The following is an 18,506-nucleotide window of genomic DNA, read 5'->3' on the forward strand; positions in this document are numbered from 1 at the left end:
ATATATGCCTTTATTTGTGTATATTAACCTAAAATCTGTAATGAGCGAAAGGTTTTTTGTTACTCCTTGGTCATTTATGTAAATGCCTCTCAAATATACTCAGAGGGAATTTCAAGCTGGATAAATTTTGAGCTCAAATTGCTTTTCTCAGTTTATTTGTTACACAACCATTTTGCATCCTTAGAAGATGGGATCTTGTGATCTGTGTGCTGGCACTCCCTTGAGTCCCAGCAGGGAGCAAAGCAATGTGTCTAATATTTAAACATGGTGAAGTGAGGCTTCTGAGAAGCTTATTGTCTCACTCCTGTGAGACTTGACAATTACTCTGTTGAGTCAGTCTAATGCAACAATTCCAAATGTCATTTAATAATGATCAAAGGAGTAAAGTGGAAGTCAGCTTCATACAACATGAATGTCAAACATTTACACAGTACAACCACAGCTCTTTCAGTAAAACAAACTTCATTTGTTACAGAGTAATACTTCCCTCTCTATGGTGTCTATATTAAACCATGTGTAGGCACATTCTTGTATGGCTTGGAGATTGGCCAGTGGTTTCAGGTTTTCCTAACAGGCCATTTTATGTAGTCCTTGTGCCTTGCTACAAAGGGAGAAAACATACAATTTAGGGTTTATTCTTATATTGATAGATTTTGAAAAATATCATTATAGATGATTTTCCAGGGAAACCTATGGAACTGAATTAAGAATTTCTTCCTTCCAGTCTTATTCAAGAAGGTTTTGTGACAGAATTTGTGCCTGTAAGTGCATTTTATGTGAAAGGGCTCATGAGGACAGCTTGAGTGTGATGTTGGGTTCATCTGCTTTATGGGCAATATACATTTGCCAGAAGATCAGAAGAACAGCTTCTGCAGAGCTTACATGTCCTTTTTAAAGTGTATACAGACAGAAAGATTTGCAACCAATCCATGGCTAGGATCTGCATGAAACACATTAAATAATTAACTTCCTTTTCCTGCTTACCACTGTCCCCTCAAAATTTGTACATTTGAAGATACATTTAGCTTTAGACACTGAAAGGAACTTAGGGGTGAAAATAGTTTTCTCTCCTGTCCTCTGTTTTTTGAACTGACATGCTTCCAATTCAGGAATTTCCTGTTGCTTTGCTCTCCTTCTTGCCTGCAGATCCTCTGTGTGCATTGTCTGCCCTCTCCCTCTCTGTGTGGGAAAAGCACTTTTCCTTGTGCCTGGCTGAGGTCTCCTAACAGTTGACAAAAGCTGGTTCTCTATGCTGCCAGCCCTAATTTCTCCTCCTCCTGCCTGAAAGTGCCTCTGGTTTTCCACGATGCCAGCTGAGATAAAATTATCTGTTTGGATGTCAGAAAGGCAACATGGGTATCTACGTGACTCCTTAGCATCTGACTCTATACAGCAGTTCAGCAAATTTAATTTGCAGAGGAAAGAGGAGTTAGACCAATGTTTAATGTTGAAATTTATACAGGGTGATTTTTTTCACAGTGTGTTTAGAGGTTGAGTTCTGGGTCTTGCTGATGTACTGGCCTGCCTAGTCTGGCCTCCTGCAGTTTGGGTCTATGCTTGCATGCTGAGTGGGTGCATGATCACCATCCCACCTTCTGGTAAGTGCTCTCATCATGGCCTAGTGTGGGACTGGGCATGTTCTTGTGTGTAAGCCATAGAACATGCTGAGCTGGAAAGGACCCAGCATGATCACTGGCCCTGTGCAGGACATCCCCAGAGTCACACCATGGGCCCGAGAGCATTGTTCCAATGCTGTTTGAATTCACAGGCTTTGTGCTGTGACCACTTGCGTGGGGAACCTGTTCCAGTGCTCAACCAACTTATGTATGAAAAACTTTTTCCTGATATTTAACCTAATGATTGGAGTGGGTGAGTGGGGAAGCCAGTGAAGCGACCTGAGAAAAGACTTATCCTTGTATGAATGATAATGTAGATGTTACTGAGCTGGCTGGCTTGAGAGCTTTTGGCTTTGTTCCCCACTGAGTAGTAGGATTTGTCCTCCATCTCTGAATCAGCCAAACTGGCTTTAAAACATGTGGTCTTTTATGCTCTTTTCTCACTGCATGAATCCAGTGAAATGCAGCTGCTCTGGTTTCAGTCCCTGTCAGCCACAGAGAAGTGTCAAAACTGACAAGTGTGTAGCAATGCTGGTGCAAATTTAAACACTGTCAGGAAGTGAGAACAAGCATTGTTTTGGATGCTTCTATTAAGTGTGACATTGAGGCATCCAATCAGTTCATTTTCATGCGTGCTCTATGATTTATGTGGAATGTTTTCCACATAACTTTCTTGTTGACCTTTTAGAGAAAAGGTGAAATGGCAAATAACCTGGAGAACTGCCTGGTCAGCTATTTAGAGACTTGCATTTGGTGTTGCATCATGGTCACAACCTATGCTGTTTAAACAGCAGTGACTCACCCCACCACAAACTAGCACACTAAGGTGTCAGTCAGGAGGTTCCCTGAAACACTGCACAGGTGTATAATCCAGACATGCATCCTCTTTTGTCCCAAATCTGGTGAAAGGGATCTGCTGGGGCAGCTCAAGAGCTGAGAGAGAGACTTGCTATGGGCCTTCTTGTCTCTTCTGTTTCTAAAACAGAAAATTACACACAGGCAAGCTTGGTCCTTAACAGAGCTGCACAGGTGTGGTGCCTTAAGACAGCAAGCTTTAAGGAAACATGTCATCTGCAGTACCTGCTCTGCAGCTCTTACCATTCCTTGAAACTATTTAAAGCCTGGGTGACCATTACCTGTATAGCAGGAGCTGAATATAGAGCGTTCAGGAAGACTTTGAAGTTTGAATCTGAGTCTCTTGCCCACAGTCTACTTTTTGGGGGGAGGAAAAAATACAGGAACCTCCATTTGAAAATCTCATTTGACACAAAATCGCTGCAAGAGCATGGTTAGGATTATATCTTGAGAGATGAATTTATTTAACCTAAGGGCAGCAAGAGAGGATTAGGTATTTTAATACCCTCCTTTCCCCTAATGACTGTACAGAGTGCTGACACTTCTTTGGCTTGGGGAAGATGACCTGTATACAGAAGTGATGAGACTGTGAGGTGAATTTTTTTTCAACACCTTCTACTGAAAACACAGTGTTATTTCACTAAACAAAGAATATTTTTCAGAGTTATAATGGCATTCCTATGAAATCAGGAATGAAATTCCTACTCAAGTAGGACATGCAGGCTTATGAAGTGGTCTCACAGATAGGTCTCAAATTTTGCAATCTTCTCAAGGCAGCGGGGTGATGATTTTCAATGCTCTCACAAGTGAGATGACCTAACTACATGGAAAACACATATCAGTAAGAATTGCTGTGGTTTAACATTTCAGAGTAGCTAGGTACTGTGAGGGGACAGTATGTAAGAAAATAAAGATAGTGCAGAAGGTAGTCTCACCCCTGAGGAGTTGCAGCTGTGCTAATCACCAAAGATTAGGAACAGGCCTGCCCTTAACAGGCCACAGCTGTGTCCAATAAGAAGACAAATGCTACAAAACAGTGGGTTAGGTGGTTGAGGAGAGTTGGAGTTTGTTGGTTTTGCTGTGAAGAAGAAGGAGTCGGTGCTGTGAGAAGTTGCACATGAGAAATCACTGAGAAGGTATGGGAGCTGTGCAATAAGATGACAACAAGGTATTTTGCTACTGCTCTTGAGATGCTAACTTTAGCTATCTAATTTTTAAAACATCCTTGTCAGTTGAGTTTTCCCTGGGAAATCTTGCATGACAGACAAATAAATGCACAGATAATGAGGCAAAAAAATGCTGTAATTTAATAGGTGTTTATTTCTGAGAGACCAATACATTTTGGTATATTCCCAAATTAAATGTGCAATTTTATTTTTATTTTTTTTTCATTGTCATAATCCTTTCATTTTTGTGCAAAAGGTTAATTTGCATTAAAAACATAAGGCCTGAACAGGGATACCCTCTTGGGCTCAGTCCTGTTCTCTCAACAAGCATATTTCCTATACAGACAATTGCTATTGAAAATTTGCTTTTCTATCTGTCATCATTTGCTTGGTTGTAAGTCAGTAAGAAAATAAATTTTGATTCATTTATTTGGTATTTAATCCTGAATTATTCACTTGACAGTTAGATTATATAGATGACCCCTAATTTTTTTAAACCACAGCCTTACTTAATTTCCGTGGATAAGAGAAAAGGTTGAAAAAAACCATTAGTGATTACTAATGTCCCTTTTAGTTATCCCAGTATAATTTAATCTTTATTCTCTTTATGACTGTAGTTATGTGAATGTGAAAAATTACCAATTTCTTTAAAGCTAGCTGTACTTTGACTTTGGTATTAGACTATGTTTTGTTATTTTCATTACACCAACAGAACGGGAATGTGCCACAGCATGGCTGCAGCCACGGCTTCCATATATTATTGTAAGGAGAGAGCTGTTGTGGGACTGGAGTCAGAGTCTTGCAATGCTCTTCCACAGCTCTTCTCATTCTCCTCACCACAGTGTCAAACAAGGGCTCAGTGTCAGCTGAAAGAGGATTTGCCTCAGACGGATCTTGTGAGAGATTGAACAGTAGTGGAGGGTCATGATGGATTACCCCATCCCCGAAACATGGACACATTCCTCTTCTGAAACAGGCCCCAGAGGCTTCTGGCTGAAATACTGGAGTGGCATAATGAGCTTTCCATACAGTGCCACCTGTCACAGGAGAAGCACATTTGAACAGCTTAATGTCATTAGGAGCTGGGGGGTGGTCCCTGAAAGGCTGGTTCATGTTTAAATGATCTCACTTGTTGTTCCAAGGAGAGTTTTATGTCATGGTTATTACATACAGGGAAAAGGTGTTGTGGAAGCTGGCAGGGATTCAAGTGGTTTTTGTGGTTCGCAGGTACACCTTGGCCCTGGGTACCGTGTGCAGCATGTGGGTGGTTAGCCCAACAGCTTCAGTACAGACGGAGTCTGCCACTTTCTTGTTCCCCTTTAAAACTTTTCATGCCTCTTAGAGGTGGGAAAATGGAGAATGTAGTCCCCAGTTTCTGGGTGTATATATTGATAGATTGTTCTTCTGGCTCTGTACATCTGAGTGAAGAAGTACATTTAGGCAGAAACTGACCACAGTTTATTTCTCTGCTCATGTTCCAGCACACTTCCAAAAAGGGTGGTAAGTGCAGGCTCTAAAATCTGAAGTCTGGTTTTTAAGTTAACATGAAGAAGGCAAATAGCTTGCAGCTTTAGAGCTTGTACTTCATCAAGCTCTTCTACTGACCATGGGATAAGCACAGGTTTCTAACTTGTGGTAAATTACTAGGACTACAGCTGAATGTAGTCCTAGTACATTACTGGGACTTACTTTACTTTACATCACAGGATATTTTACTTCTCCTTCCCTTCTCCTTTTTCTCCTATTCCTTACCTCACATTTAGAAAGCACTACACTGAACTCAGAGGCAAGGATGTGCCCAGCAAGAAGACAGAAATTAGACACTATGTCTGAAAAAGGAGACAAGAAGAAAGAGGACATTCACCACTTGGAGTCACTTCTGTGCTCAAAGCATTAAAGAGCTGACAACTGCATTGTCCCTACGTGGAATTTTCTTTTTGGTTCAATGGACTCAACTGAACTTTTCTTCCTTTCTTCTCTTGTGTCCAGAGCTGTTCTTTATATCTGGACCCTGCAGCTTTATTCTTCAGTCTCTCTCTTGTCACTACCCTAGAACAATTATCTTTTGAATAAATTGAATTTTAAAACTTCTTAAAAAGTGAAAGGGAACAAATAAGACATATAAAGGTTTAGGTAGTATCTTAGATTAAAATATCCATATAAAAATATGCTGGCTAGCTGGCAGGTACTGTATTTCTTTATTTTCACCACACAGTTTCCACATCCTGCTTCTGCACTTTTATGGAGGGATGCTGTCTCAATGGTTCTGAAATGTTTACATGTAAGGAAATGAAAATAAATTTTAGATATCCCCATTTCTGAAATTGTGAAAGGAAAAAAAAAAGTTTTCTGAAGGAAAAAGGGTTAGAATGTGGTGGTGATATTGCTAAGGTTGTGGGTTCAGTCCCCAGATAGGTCATTTCCTTAAGAGTTGGACTTGATGATTCTTATGGGCCCTTTCCAGCTCAGACTATCATAGATCTGGAAATAAGGATGAAGTCTTTCAACTTTCTGACAGCTTATGAGGGCAGACAGATACCCCTTATGTCTGAGTATTTGCTTTGTTGCTGGCTGGATGTCCACTGCATCCTCAAGCGTATCCCTGTCTTGTTACCAAAATAATGTTTGTTTTGTGACCGAAGTGCAAGCATCCTCTGTGATATCAAGGTGCCCAGGGCATGGGATTTGCTTCTTCTGCCTGTTGGTCAGGCAGCATAGATATTTCTTACAAGGTGTTAAACAAGCACTCCCTGGGACATGCATTTTTTTCTGATTATCTAGCTCTAGTTGGAGTGCTGTTATGATATTACTAAAATAACCCTTTATTACATGAGATGGACACATGGACTTCCCTAGATGTACATAGAATTAGTGATCAGTGCTCAGAAAAACTGAACTAAGTATTCATTCTTTTCAATAAATAATTAAGCTGAATTCTTTATAATCTATACACTATATGGCAATTTGGAGTAGTGAGTGTAGGGTGTCTGGAGAGAACTGTTCCAATTTTGCTAAATTTTAACATTCAATTTTCACAGCTGCAAATTACTGGAGTTGCAGAGTGGGAGACAGACAAGTCCTTGTTAGTTCACTTAGAAGGACAGAGAGAGGCTGATTCTAATTAACCTGTTTTGGTGAGCTGAGTAGACAGCTGGGTTACAGAAGGATAAAAGAAAAGAAAAAAGATAGTAGAAATCAGTGCTGATAAAAGCAGTGGGGGTTTCACACATCTCCAAGAGGCAAAGAGGGATATACAATTTTCCACTGACAGAATCTGAAGGGTGCATGTGCATGTTGGGGCAGTGTGTTAATTTAATATATCCAAGGGAAAGGAAACCTGCTGCTTCAATCCAAACATGTCTCAAACCCATCTCGTAACAATCAATCAGTTTAATGAGCAGAAAGAAATGGACTGTCACTAATAAGACTTATGGTGCAGAAGTAAAAGAAAGGACTCTTTTTAACATAGACACAAAGGATTCTTCTGGCTTCAGGGAAGGCCTTAAATGGTGGGTCCTGCCTGGGTGACATCAAGACACAATGGCTTGATATCTAGGTATCTAGGCTGCTCAAGAGACAGATGTTAATAAATAAGTGATGATAATAAAAGATGATAATAAATAAGTAATGTGAGTGTGACATACTTGTAAAATGAACTAAAACAGCCTGGTCTGTCAGCCCAATCAGAAGAAACTGCAGTTGCAGCAAAAAATCAAAATTTTTGGCCTGGCTGAAAGCTTAGCTACATATTTGATTAGCTGGTGTTTTATATGCAGAACATGGTATTGTTTTTAGGCCCCTCAACATAAACTGCTCAATGAGAAAAAATGTAGAAAGGCATGCATAAGAAATCTAAATGTGCACATGGCTTCATTGGAACATGAAATGCCACAAAATTCACCTTGCATCTGCATGTTGTATGCATAGCTATTTAAGTAGAATTCATATAGTTTAGAAGAAGAAGCAATGTATTTTAGGCAAGGAAAACAGCAGGAGAACCTGAAAAGCAATTCTTCAAACACCCCATCTGATTGGAGTATGAATTTGGTCTCTCACTAAGGAAGTGGGGCAGAATATTCCTCTTCCAGCAGGAATATTATCCAGGAATTAGGGCAGTCAGACAGATTTCTCTGCCGAGAAACATTCTGTGTTCTCAAAAATGGTGTGCAATACAGAGAAATAAAGAGAGATCTCTAAGAATAGTAAGAGATTCTTGAGGCTCTACTTAGGAAGCAAATCCCTTCATCTCAGGTGAGGCAAGACAACAATCAATGAGGCTTTGCAGAAGAACTGAGAGTTTGAGACAATGAATGAATTCCATACATATATATGTGTATATGTACATTTTAACATTATATTCCATTGGAAGCTAGAGGATGTTGCATCATTTCTGGCCTGCAGGAGGGGGATGTTGTCATGGATGTATTTTATGAAAAATCTTTTTGGTAGGATTTTTCTCCTGAGAGGCTGAGAGGCCTCAGAAATGAAATGTTAAGAATAATTATCTGCTGCTGTGGAATGCAACAGGTGCATCTTTAATTGGTCCCATGTGGTTGGCCATTAATTAAAAACAATCACAGTCCAGCTCTCTCAGACTCTCTGGTCAGTCTCAAGATTTTATTATTCCTTTCCTTTCCTTGCTAGCCTTCTGAAATATTTTCTTCTATTCTTTAGTGTAGTTTTAGTATATAATTTTCTTTTAATATAATATAAATAATAAAATAATAAATTTGCCTTCTGAAACATGGAGTCAAGATTTTCATCTCTTCCCTGGTCCTGGGCCCGCTGTGAACCCCAGCACGGGATGTTTGTACTCACTGTGCTTCTGGTGCCAGCGCACGGCGTGCAGGAACAGCCCGCAGTAGTGGAACAGGAACTCGTGCCTGGAGCGCTGCTCTGTCCCCTGCAGCAGGGGCAGCAAGGTGTGCCCGTCCACGGCCCTGATGGAGAGCACCAGAGTCACCCAATAGCTTCAGAACTTTAACTCTGCAGCTGAAGCATGAGCTGTACTCCCTCTCTGTGTGCAGCATTAAGATTTCCAGTGTCATCACTAAACCAAGGTGCTGTTCAGCTAATGAGCCCTGAGATTTTTAATTGGATGAATGTGTGGAGCCCAGTAATTAGCAGCTACTAGAAGTTTTTGCATTTACAGCTGGTTCACATATCCTGCCTGGGGAGATCAGACACCATTACTGTAATTTTCCTGGAAGTGATAACAATAGTGAAGGCATGGTTCACAGGTTTTAATTTTGCCACCTGAAATAGAAAGCGCTGACAGCTTTGTGAGCTTCAGGCTTTGTAAAAATAATTTTAAAAAAAGAAGACACTTACTGAACTACCTAGCCATTCAATTACAATCTGGGTTGTCACTGGGTTTAGTTGCAGCCTACTAGTACTTCTATGCTTTTTGCTGAAATGGCTTAGCCACCCATGTTTTCACGTGTCCTTTAGAGAAGCCTGGTTTTTTTAGTCATCCTTGTGTCCCAAACCAACCAAGCTGCTTTTCAGTGATAGGAGAACTGAGTTATCTAAATGACCCTTGATAAAACATATGGGTTTTTTTCTTTGCCTTTTTCACTTAAGCAGACAAGATGGGGAAAGCTGTGCAGAAGTAAAAAAAAAACTAGAGAATTGCCTGGTTTAGAAACAAAGAAAATTTAAGTTGTGGCTGTTAGATACATGACACAGTCAGCTTCTGTCTGAATAAAGGAAGAGAAGCAATATGATTTATGAAGCCACCTCTGTACCTGTCCTGGGGCACTGTCCCTCCAGCCAGTTGAACTACTGTAGGATAAATGTCCATGAGGCTCGTGGGTTCATCGATGACTGTCCCCGCAGGCAACACTCCTGGCCACCTAACTATGCCTGGAACACGGATTCCTCCTTCCCAGCCTCCCATTCCTTTTCCACCTGTTACAGAAGGGGGAGAGGTATCCAAAAGATAAAAGAATAGAAGATAACAGATGTTTATTGTGCATGTATAGGAAAATGTTTTAAAGGTTTTAGGGTATTTCATGCACCTTTAATGAAAACACACTAAATCCTGGAAAACAGTAGACTGTCATTCAGCAGTGGCTCTTCTCATTATTTGTGTGTCTTATTTATCTGCTTGTTTTTAATATGCAGTTCCCAACAGCAAGAGTGAGTTTTAAAGACATTTATTAACTAAACTGTATTTTTAAATTTTGTCAGTTTGTCTCACTGGGATATCCCCTGTTCTGCTGTATGTGGACATAAATAGTAATGTCTTTCTATTTTTGATATCTAAATTGATATTGTATCCCCTCTCACCTTCTCTCTAAGCAGGCATAATTTCAGCATTGTCCTCTCATCCGGAACTCCCCAGGCACATTTCTCTTTCCCTCTGGACTCTCTTGTTACTAATACACTTATGTTCAACTAGTGGAAGTGAATTCCTTAGATTAGTTTGTAAGCTATTCAAGTGAGCCTCTTTTGCATCTGTTACTGGCATGGAATCTTCAAATCAAGAACTGAAGGCTAATTTTACATTTAGGACTGTGTGTGGGAGGATCCCAGCTGTATCAAACACTGCTTGTGTGGCTCATCAAGTAACTCAGTACTAGACAATGTGCATTGTGATGCTGAGCAAGGTCAACATGCATATGACTCTTCTTCTGTAGGGGAACTTGTGATGGATGCAGCTTTCAGTCTTCATTATACAGTAAGTACCAAGCTGCCCAATATGTCACAGTGGCTTTTCAAGGTTTAGTAAATCTGGAGGAAGCACATACAAGAGATTCCAGAGAGCTTTGGTCACTGTGTTGCAAGCCAGTCATAGAGAGTCTAGAAGAAACTTATATAGGATGGGTGGGAAACTGGAGAACTACAGTAAGAAAAATAGGCATCATGATATCTGCCAGTGTTGACACAAATAATCAGTAGAGAGGAACCTTCTGAAATTCAACACAGGTAAATGCAGGAACCTGCATCTTGGGAAGAACAACTCCATGCCCCATTACAGGCTGGGGCTGACCTGCTGGGAAGCAGCTCTGCAGAGAAGGATCTGAGTGTCCTGGTGAAGAGCAAGTGCTCCCTGAGCCAGCAGTGTGCCCTTGGGGCCAAAAAGAGCAAAGGGTGTCCTGTTGTGCACTAGGAAAAGCATTGCCAGCAGATTGAGGGAGATCCTGCCCCTCTACTCAGCCCCAGCCCTATGAATAGCAGATGTTATTCTTTTTTTCAGCCCTACAATCCAAGATTGTAATCCCATCGTATAATTTATTAAATGTAGTATTTTTGAATATATTTTTTCTACTACTCTTTTTTAATAGGAAGTCTTATGCATGTATAAACTACTAAAATTTACCTTTATATATCCCATTCCATCCACCCAACTGAGAATTTCCTCTGTGAGCCTCTAAGAATCCTCCATGATCAGATGCAAAATAAATGAAGGTGGTATTCTTCAAGTTTTCTTTGTCAATAACATCCAGAAGCCTGCCTATAAACAAAGCAAAACATCAGCAGATGCAGTCAGATTTTTTAGGTCTTGACTCTACATTCAGTGAAGACTGCATCCTTTCCATTTGCCAAGACAAAGCTGATGAATGTTTATAACATTTGTATCTGGTGTCTATAAAAACAGGAAAATAAAAAAAAATTGGAAAATAAATGAGTGATACTTTTATTCAAGCTACTCAAAATACTCTGTCAGCTTTGTTCTGTAGATTCTGCACCAAGAATTGTCTTCACTATGCAGCCTCAAACATCTTGAAAATCATAAATAATAGTGCTGCTCTGATTACTAACCATAGAAAACTGCTGTGTCTCACCAGGAACAGAACAAGGACTCTGAGACCAGGCTGCATACTGTCAACCAAAATAATTTCCTGATGTCAACAATAAAAACTTCATGGACTGTAATTCAAACCTAACTTCATAAGGAATGTTTTCTGTACCGATGCCATCAAATGTTTATATAGAATGTGATTTATTTTCAGTTAATTATTTTCATCATCTTTTGCATCAAATATATTTGCCAAGGACAGCTTCCATACCTACAGGAAGCTGAACTGCACAAGAAAAAAGCACAAGCCAGTGATCACCACTTTTGCTCAATCTCTTTTCCTTTCCTGTCTGTCCTTGGTGAAACTAGTTGCTGACCTTAACAAACACAAAAAAAATGTTTCGATTGAGACTAGGCATATTGGTTCTGAATTAGATCCCAAATCAAGAGCTATCCAACTCTGGAAAGTTTTGTCCTCATTAGCTGCTGTCCTGTTTCAATTATATATGTTATTTATATCTTGACTTCTGCTATCATCTCTGCTTACAGAGCCTATATTTGAAGGTGGCTGGTGCCAAAAGGGGAAAGAGAAGCATGGCTGAGTACTCTAGTTCAACTGGATCTTGCAGGAGTTTTCAGCCTGTCCATTGAAAGCAATCAGGTTCCTCTCAAATTACGATTTTGTAGACATGGTTTTGGGGGAAAAAAGGTTCAGGGATTGAATTGTGGCCTTGACAGGAGGCAATTACTTTGCTACTAAAGCCTTCATTTTTGACAAAACAGAAATAGCAGCTATATCTCTCTCTCTCTCATTGAAAAGAAAAAAAACTAAGTAAGGTTAGGTTTTTAAACCAAATTACCCAAATAGAAATTTAACCTGCTTGGTACTCAAGAGCTCAGATTATTAACTGAGTTAATACAATTTATTAAATGAAACTCCATATCTTTCAAACTTTTGGCTAGGAGAGGGTTCATACATTTTGATTAACAACATGATCAGAGACACATTTGGTTATTTGACTGCATTTAATGCTTCAATGTAGAAGAATGTCATTTAAAAAAAGATAATGAAGAAATCCTTGCAAGAAAAGTTTAGGCTTTCATCTTAATAAAATAAGAAAGATGTATTGTATGGTTGTGGTATGGCAATCTCTGAAATCAACTAAGTAACCAAGGTGAGTTCACTGATTTTTACATATGCCAAGAGGGAGTTTGGTGATCACCCATTTAATGCCTTTTCCACATCCAATGAATAATTTTCTTCAAGACCAGCACTTACCCACCATCCAGTCCATCTCCTCTACATTATCTCCATACAGGCCATGCCTGCTTCTTCCCTGAAACTTCTCTGTGGTAATGAGAGGGGTGTGAACATGTAAAAGGGAAACAAAGAGAAGAAATGGTCTATGCTTGTTTCTGAAATAAAAGAAAACAACAGTCATTTCTCTTCAAACTGTCACTCAACCCAAAATATAACAGTGGTATTGCAGTTACTCTCTCAATTTATATTTATATTGTTGAAATCTAACAATTTTTATTTTTACATCTTTTTCACTTTGAGGTTTTGAGAAGCAGAGGGGATTAAAACATACCCCTCATAGATGTTTTTTTTCTATGTTAAGATCAAAAGAGTAATGGGTCATTTCTTTTTTCCAGTTCCAAATTAGACAGGCAAAACATTAAATAAAAAGCTAGAAGAGGTCATAGCCAAAAGACTGACACATTCCTAGAAGCAAGAACAGGACTCACTTGCCTAAACTTAAACATGGATGAGCATCGTGAGCACCTGAGGTGCCCTCATGGAAGAGGTAGATATCACCCACAGTGAAACTGTATTGCTCCAACATCAAGCCAGGTAGGACATCCTAGGAACCTGAGATGACCTATGCTCAAAGTTTAAGAGAATGAATTTATATTACCTCACATTTCCTTTCAAAAACAAACACACAACCCCTAAATCCTGACAGAAATATGGATATGCTCAGATTTAACACACAAATACTTTTAAAGACTTAGCATTTTTTTTTTTCAATTCCAGTTGAGGTTACTGATAATAAATGAAGGACACCTTTGGGGAAAAGAAAAACCCAACCGAAACCACAAAACTCACTATCACTCTCCTGTTTGTAAAACAGTAACTTCATATGCCACTTTGTATGACAGTCCATTCATCACCCTAGGATAATTTTTCTGTTCCTCCTGGCAGAAGGAACACTATTTGGCCAGGACCCCTTTGTATTGCTTGTTCCCCCCCAGCATGCTCCTCACCTCTGCTGATTACCTTTCAATGAATGCAATTGCCTCCTTCAGCATATTAGAAGTAGTTTTTTGTAGGTTCATTGGTTGTTCAGTGATATCATGGTTTCTCATCAGGATGCAGTTCCAGTGCTTGGTGAAACCATAGCAGGAGAACCAGGAGATGAAATGAAGGAGACCACAGAGGGCCAGACAGATGATTATTTTCCATTTTACTGGGAATAAATTGGCAAGTTTTCCAATCACAAGAGTAAATACTGCAAGGATGATCATCTGAGTGTAAAACCAATATGTATCTTGCAAAGACTTGGCCAATTCAGGGTCATCTGAGCCTTGACACTCATTGAGAAGGGTAAAAGGCATGCCATAAAAATAATCAAAACCATGATTTAAAGGATGGTGGCAGTGATCATGGCGAGTTTTGCAGTTCACACCCATATGCCACTTCCCTGGAAATAAAAAGCAAAGATCTTAAATCCCGTATTTCTCTGTTAAGGTGCAGCCAAAGGAGGAGCTGGTGTGGAATGGGGACAGACTGAGGGAGCAGTAGTGCAGTGACAGGTCCCCTCTCTTCTCAAGGCTGAGCAGCCCATCTCCCTCAGCCTTTCTCATAAGAGATACTCCAGTCCCCTAATTATCTTCATTACTGATGAATAAGTTAAACAATACTGGGCTCAGTGCTTAGGGACACCACTGGTGACAACTTTTCCCTGTGCCACTGATTACAACACTCTGGGATCAGCTGTTCAGCCAGCTCTCAACCCACTTCCCTGTCCACTCATCCAGCCCACACTTCTAGAGTTTGCCCATGAGGATGTTGTGAGAGACAGTTTTAAAAACCTTGCTGAAGTCAGCAGTATCATTAAGACCACTGTGCTGAAATTGATAAAAATAAGATCACTGTGGTGTCTTGTTGCCAACTGGCAGATGACATTTTTCTGCTCTAATGCATCAGTAAATATCTCTGCTGGTTCATCCTAAAGCAATCTGTACTGGGCAAACAAGATTCTTTCCTTTGAATTTACTTCCCTTTGCAGTGTGTATTTATGTATTACATACACCTCATTTTGGATTTACCAGATATGCTGTACTCACGTTGGACTTGTGGAAATGTTCTAAAAACCCTGCTGATGTTGAAAGTTATGCATACAAGAAAATCTAGTTTAACTGTTCCTGGCAATTTAACTGTTCCTGTCCAGTAGCAACCTAATTAGAATAACCAAATATGAAGAGGCAACAACTTTGTTTCATACCTACAAGTGCTGTAGAATAACCTTGCTGGTGGAGTATTCTGGCAAAAGTGGTTTCATTTGGTGGGAGCCCCCCTGAACCACCGTTCCAGAAGAGAACCTGACGCTCAGTGCTGGATGCCATGCCTAGAGAGGAATAATAGTCTTTAGAATTAAATAAGACAGACTTCAGATCTCCAGTCTTCTGAGATTGTGCTTTCTAATGAATGGGACTCGGTTGCCTAAGCCCAGTGTCTTTTTATAAGCTATTTCCTCTGCCCCAGGATATCTTGCTTGACCTCCAAAATTATGTCTTTTCCAAGTTCCACATCATCACATGTTAGTCCAATACAGATGCCTCAGCTATGCTGGAGTGTCTACAAATGACAGGAAGACACCTACATCTGGACATTATTTCTTACAATCAAAATTCTGTCAAAATATGATGTTAACAACAACAACAAAAAAAAGGCAGATCAGTTTTATCCAGAACAAAGGTTTACAGGGTTAGGGGAACACACTTCTGAAATGTACAGTTCATAATTAAATTTCTCTTTCAGCAAATCAGAGTCACATCAGAAATTCAGAAACTACACTGATTGTTACTGCCATATGCAGTGGCTGAAGTCTTCTGTCATAAATTAACATGGCTGAAGTAAATCTGTTTTAAGACAAAATTGCTGAGAACTATTCTACAGCCTGGCACATTTCACTGGGAAAACGTTTGCCAGGATATTAAAAATACTACATTTAATATTATCCTAGCGCCACTGAACATAACATTACACAATTTTCTTCCTTCTTTTTCTGCCTCTGGGTGCTATACAGTGTTTGGATTTTTGCCTATTTCTGTGTTGTCATTTAGCCAGACATAATGTGTTTTATATGGGGATTTTGCCATAGAAATCAATCATTAGTCATGTCTAACTTTTGCCCATTTTACTGAGACTCCAAATCCCAAGATTAATGGTTCTTTAACGGAGTTTATTTAAGGGGGATTTTTAATATCAACACTGACTAGACTAACTACCCCAAACCATTGGAGAGAGGCCCAACCTGATCTGATGGGGTATCTGCCAGTCAGGAAAGCAGCTCTGCTTGGAGTACAGACAGCTGCTGCAGCAATGTGCTGAGTGAGTCTCACTCCATCCTTTGCCAGGCCATCAATGTTAGGGGTCCTAAAGAGAAAAGTCCCATCTTTTTATTACACAGAAATTCATGGCATGCTGCTCATCCTGATTTTGTTGAGCATATCATCATCAAATTTACAAAAATGTCAGCTAGAAAGGTTCTGTGTTTTATATATATTTTTGAGATGTCTTGACTCCTTAGAAATGAGACTTCCATGGGCATATGTGCTTTTATTAATAACTAAAAAAAAATATGTGTGGGGGGAGAAACAAGGTATCTCATGTATGTCCCACACCAAAACCCCATGCAGCAGAGGGAACAAGAGTCTGTTCACAACACAACATCCAAGAAAATAATAGGCTAGAACAAGGACACATCATTCTCTCAATAAATCAATATACAGGTTGAAAACTGCACTAGGGATAAATATATTGCATAGACTGACGTGTCATTTCATAATGAATCTACTGGAGTTATTAACTGATAATAAATTCTAATCTCATTCCTCTATATTTCAACCCTGGAATTAAGGGAATTTATATATTATACTCATGCCTGACAAGTACAGTGCACAGACAAATTTGGAAAGTTCTAAGTCCCAGAAAGTCTCTCAAGCATGCCTGGATAATTATGACTCCAGTAGGAATTACTGTAGGACATGCATTTTGAACATAGTTTGAAAAGAAGTGTATCTAGATAAATGAATAAATTAATAATTAACTTAAATGCTAAGTATCATCAGTAGGTTTTTTTCAATGAAGTTCAGGTAGGGAGAATTTATTTCATACCTTATTGTATCATTGCCATAGCAACCCACATCTCCAATACCAAGGTCATCAGCCAGTATCAGCAAAAAGTTAGGTTTGGAAGGATTCGATACACAGGTTCTTGGAAACAGGCACAAAATTAGCCAAATTTTTAAGTATCTCCTAAAAGCAAAAGTAAAGAGGGTAACATTACAAAAAAGCAGTTGTAAATTTTATAATGGACTTTAAACTACTATTCTTAAAGTTTTATGGAGACTCAGTATAGGTGCAAACAGCAACCAAAGAATGCCAGCAGATGGAGCTCCTGAATATGCACAGAAGTCCTTGAGTTTTATAATATTAGTATAATTTTCTGGGGTTATTATTATTATTACTATTGTTATTTCACACAAGAATTTTGTCTCTGACTTTTTTTATTGACATTTGCACCGATCTCCGCAGATGTTCCCAGCAGAATGAGTGGTTGGTTAATTACAATTGTCCTGAGGCATCCCTGCATGGGGGTGTAGCATGCTCCTGTTAAGGCTCCTGGAATGAGTGGGACAGGAGCACAAAGGTGATTGGATTGCTCATTATGGCAATGGCTTGATTGTGGCATTTACTGCAGGCCCTGCTACACACAGTGTCTGGAAAGTGCTCCCTAAGCCATGGACCACCTGCAAAATCAAGGTGCAGCAACAGGCTTTAACTTGGTTGTCTTCCTAAAAACATCTCTGCACATTTTAGTTTCTCAAAGTGTTTGCCATTGGAAGCTTACAGATCCTCACCTGAGGTAAAATACATGTGCCAGAACACATCTTCTGACTGCTAGTTCATCAGCAGATACTACATTAGTTCATTAGCAGATACTACAGTATGATCAATTATAGTGAGTGTACTGTACCACACACTATATACTCCTAAACTTCCATGTCTTATAAAAAGTAGACTAATATGTTTTGGAATACCAATAGAGCCAAACCTGTATTAGCTGCTGTTGGGGTGGTGGTAGCAGGGGAAATGTAAGATTATCTGCTTATATTTTCTTGAGCAAAACACCTAAAAATCCAAGGAAGGTCCTCAGTAAATTTCTTTCTTACCGTTGTTTTTCCCGGTAAACTTCATTGCTTTCTGTTTTATGAAACAGGTACATAGTCAGTCATATAAATTCTGATGGAAAAGGAAAAGAAAGAAATCCAAACTCAGAAGTTCTGTTGATTTTGCATGCAAAGTCTGGTCTGTTTACAGCTGCTGCTAACTCCAGGGGGACTTGTGAGAATTTGGAAAGAAGGCAAAATGTTAATGGCTTTTAAAAAGTGCTAGAGGTGCCTATTACTCAATACATGCACAGAACTGTTGGCGTTCACTGAAAGGAATGTTTTCATCATTTTACAAATGAGGCAAAACTATTATCTTACTTTTTACTTAACCTCAGATCAACTTTAAGAAAAAGAATCTAACCTTTACTGTGAGCTTATGAACTTCAAAAAATATATCAAATTAAAGTAATCCTGGAAACTAATGTTGTCATTCTTAGGAGAGGGGCTGTATTGGTCTTTGGTTTAGATGCCATCTACTACATTCAAGAAGGGGTTTATATCTGAATTGTTACTAAAAACTTCTAGAAACCAGAAGTTACTAGAAACATAAATACCTTTACGATTATTTCCTTAAAGGACTCCAAACCTTAATGTAAATTTAACAGGCCAGTTTCTCTACCTGCCGACTCTATGAAGTCAACCTGGACTTTAAAAATCTGGAAA

The 18,506-nt window shown here is 39.3% G+C and overlaps 1 protein-coding gene across 1 annotated transcript; it reads right to left on the reverse strand.

Annotated features, from left to right (window-relative positions):
- Window positions 1-4,318: 4,318 nt before the first annotated feature.
- Window positions 4,319-17,896, reverse strand: LOC131080224 (arylsulfatase D-like). The gene is made up of 10 exons (XM_058018371.1): window positions 17,844-17,896; window positions 16,786-16,926; window positions 15,923-16,044; window positions 14,891-15,013; window positions 13,663-14,086; window positions 12,661-12,797; window positions 10,962-11,096; window positions 9,385-9,547; window positions 8,456-8,577; window positions 4,319-4,674 (listed from the first exon to the last, which is right to left on the reverse strand). The coding sequence occupies exons 1-10, from the start codon at window positions 17,894-17,896 to the stop codon at window positions 4,319-4,321; spliced, it is 1,776 nt and encodes a 591-aa protein (XP_057874354.1).
- Window positions 17,897-18,506: the final 610 nt, after the last annotated feature.

Source organism: Melospiza georgiana, chromosome 2 (genome assembly GCF_028018845.1).
Source record: "Melospiza georgiana isolate bMelGeo1 chromosome 2, bMelGeo1.pri, whole genome shotgun sequence".
In the NCBI taxonomy this organism is placed as follows: Eukaryota; Metazoa; Chordata; class Aves; order Passeriformes; family Passerellidae; genus Melospiza; species Melospiza georgiana.

What these genes read in the sequence shown, in the direction of transcription:
- LOC131080224 (XM_058018371.1), bottom strand. Translation starts at nt 17,896, where the DNA reads ATGTACCTGTTTCATAAAACAGAAAGCAATGAAGTTTACCGGGAAAAA. An exon ending in GCAATTGCATTCATTGAAAG is followed by an intron (nt 12,798 to 13,662) that starts GTAATCAGCAGA and finishes CTTTTATTTCAG; the next exon opens with AAACAAGCATAGACCATTTC. An exon ending in ATGGAATGGGATATATAAAG is followed by an intron (nt 9,548 to 10,961) that starts GTAAATTTTAGT and finishes CTTCTGTAACAG; the next exon opens with GTGGAAAAGGAATGGGAGGC.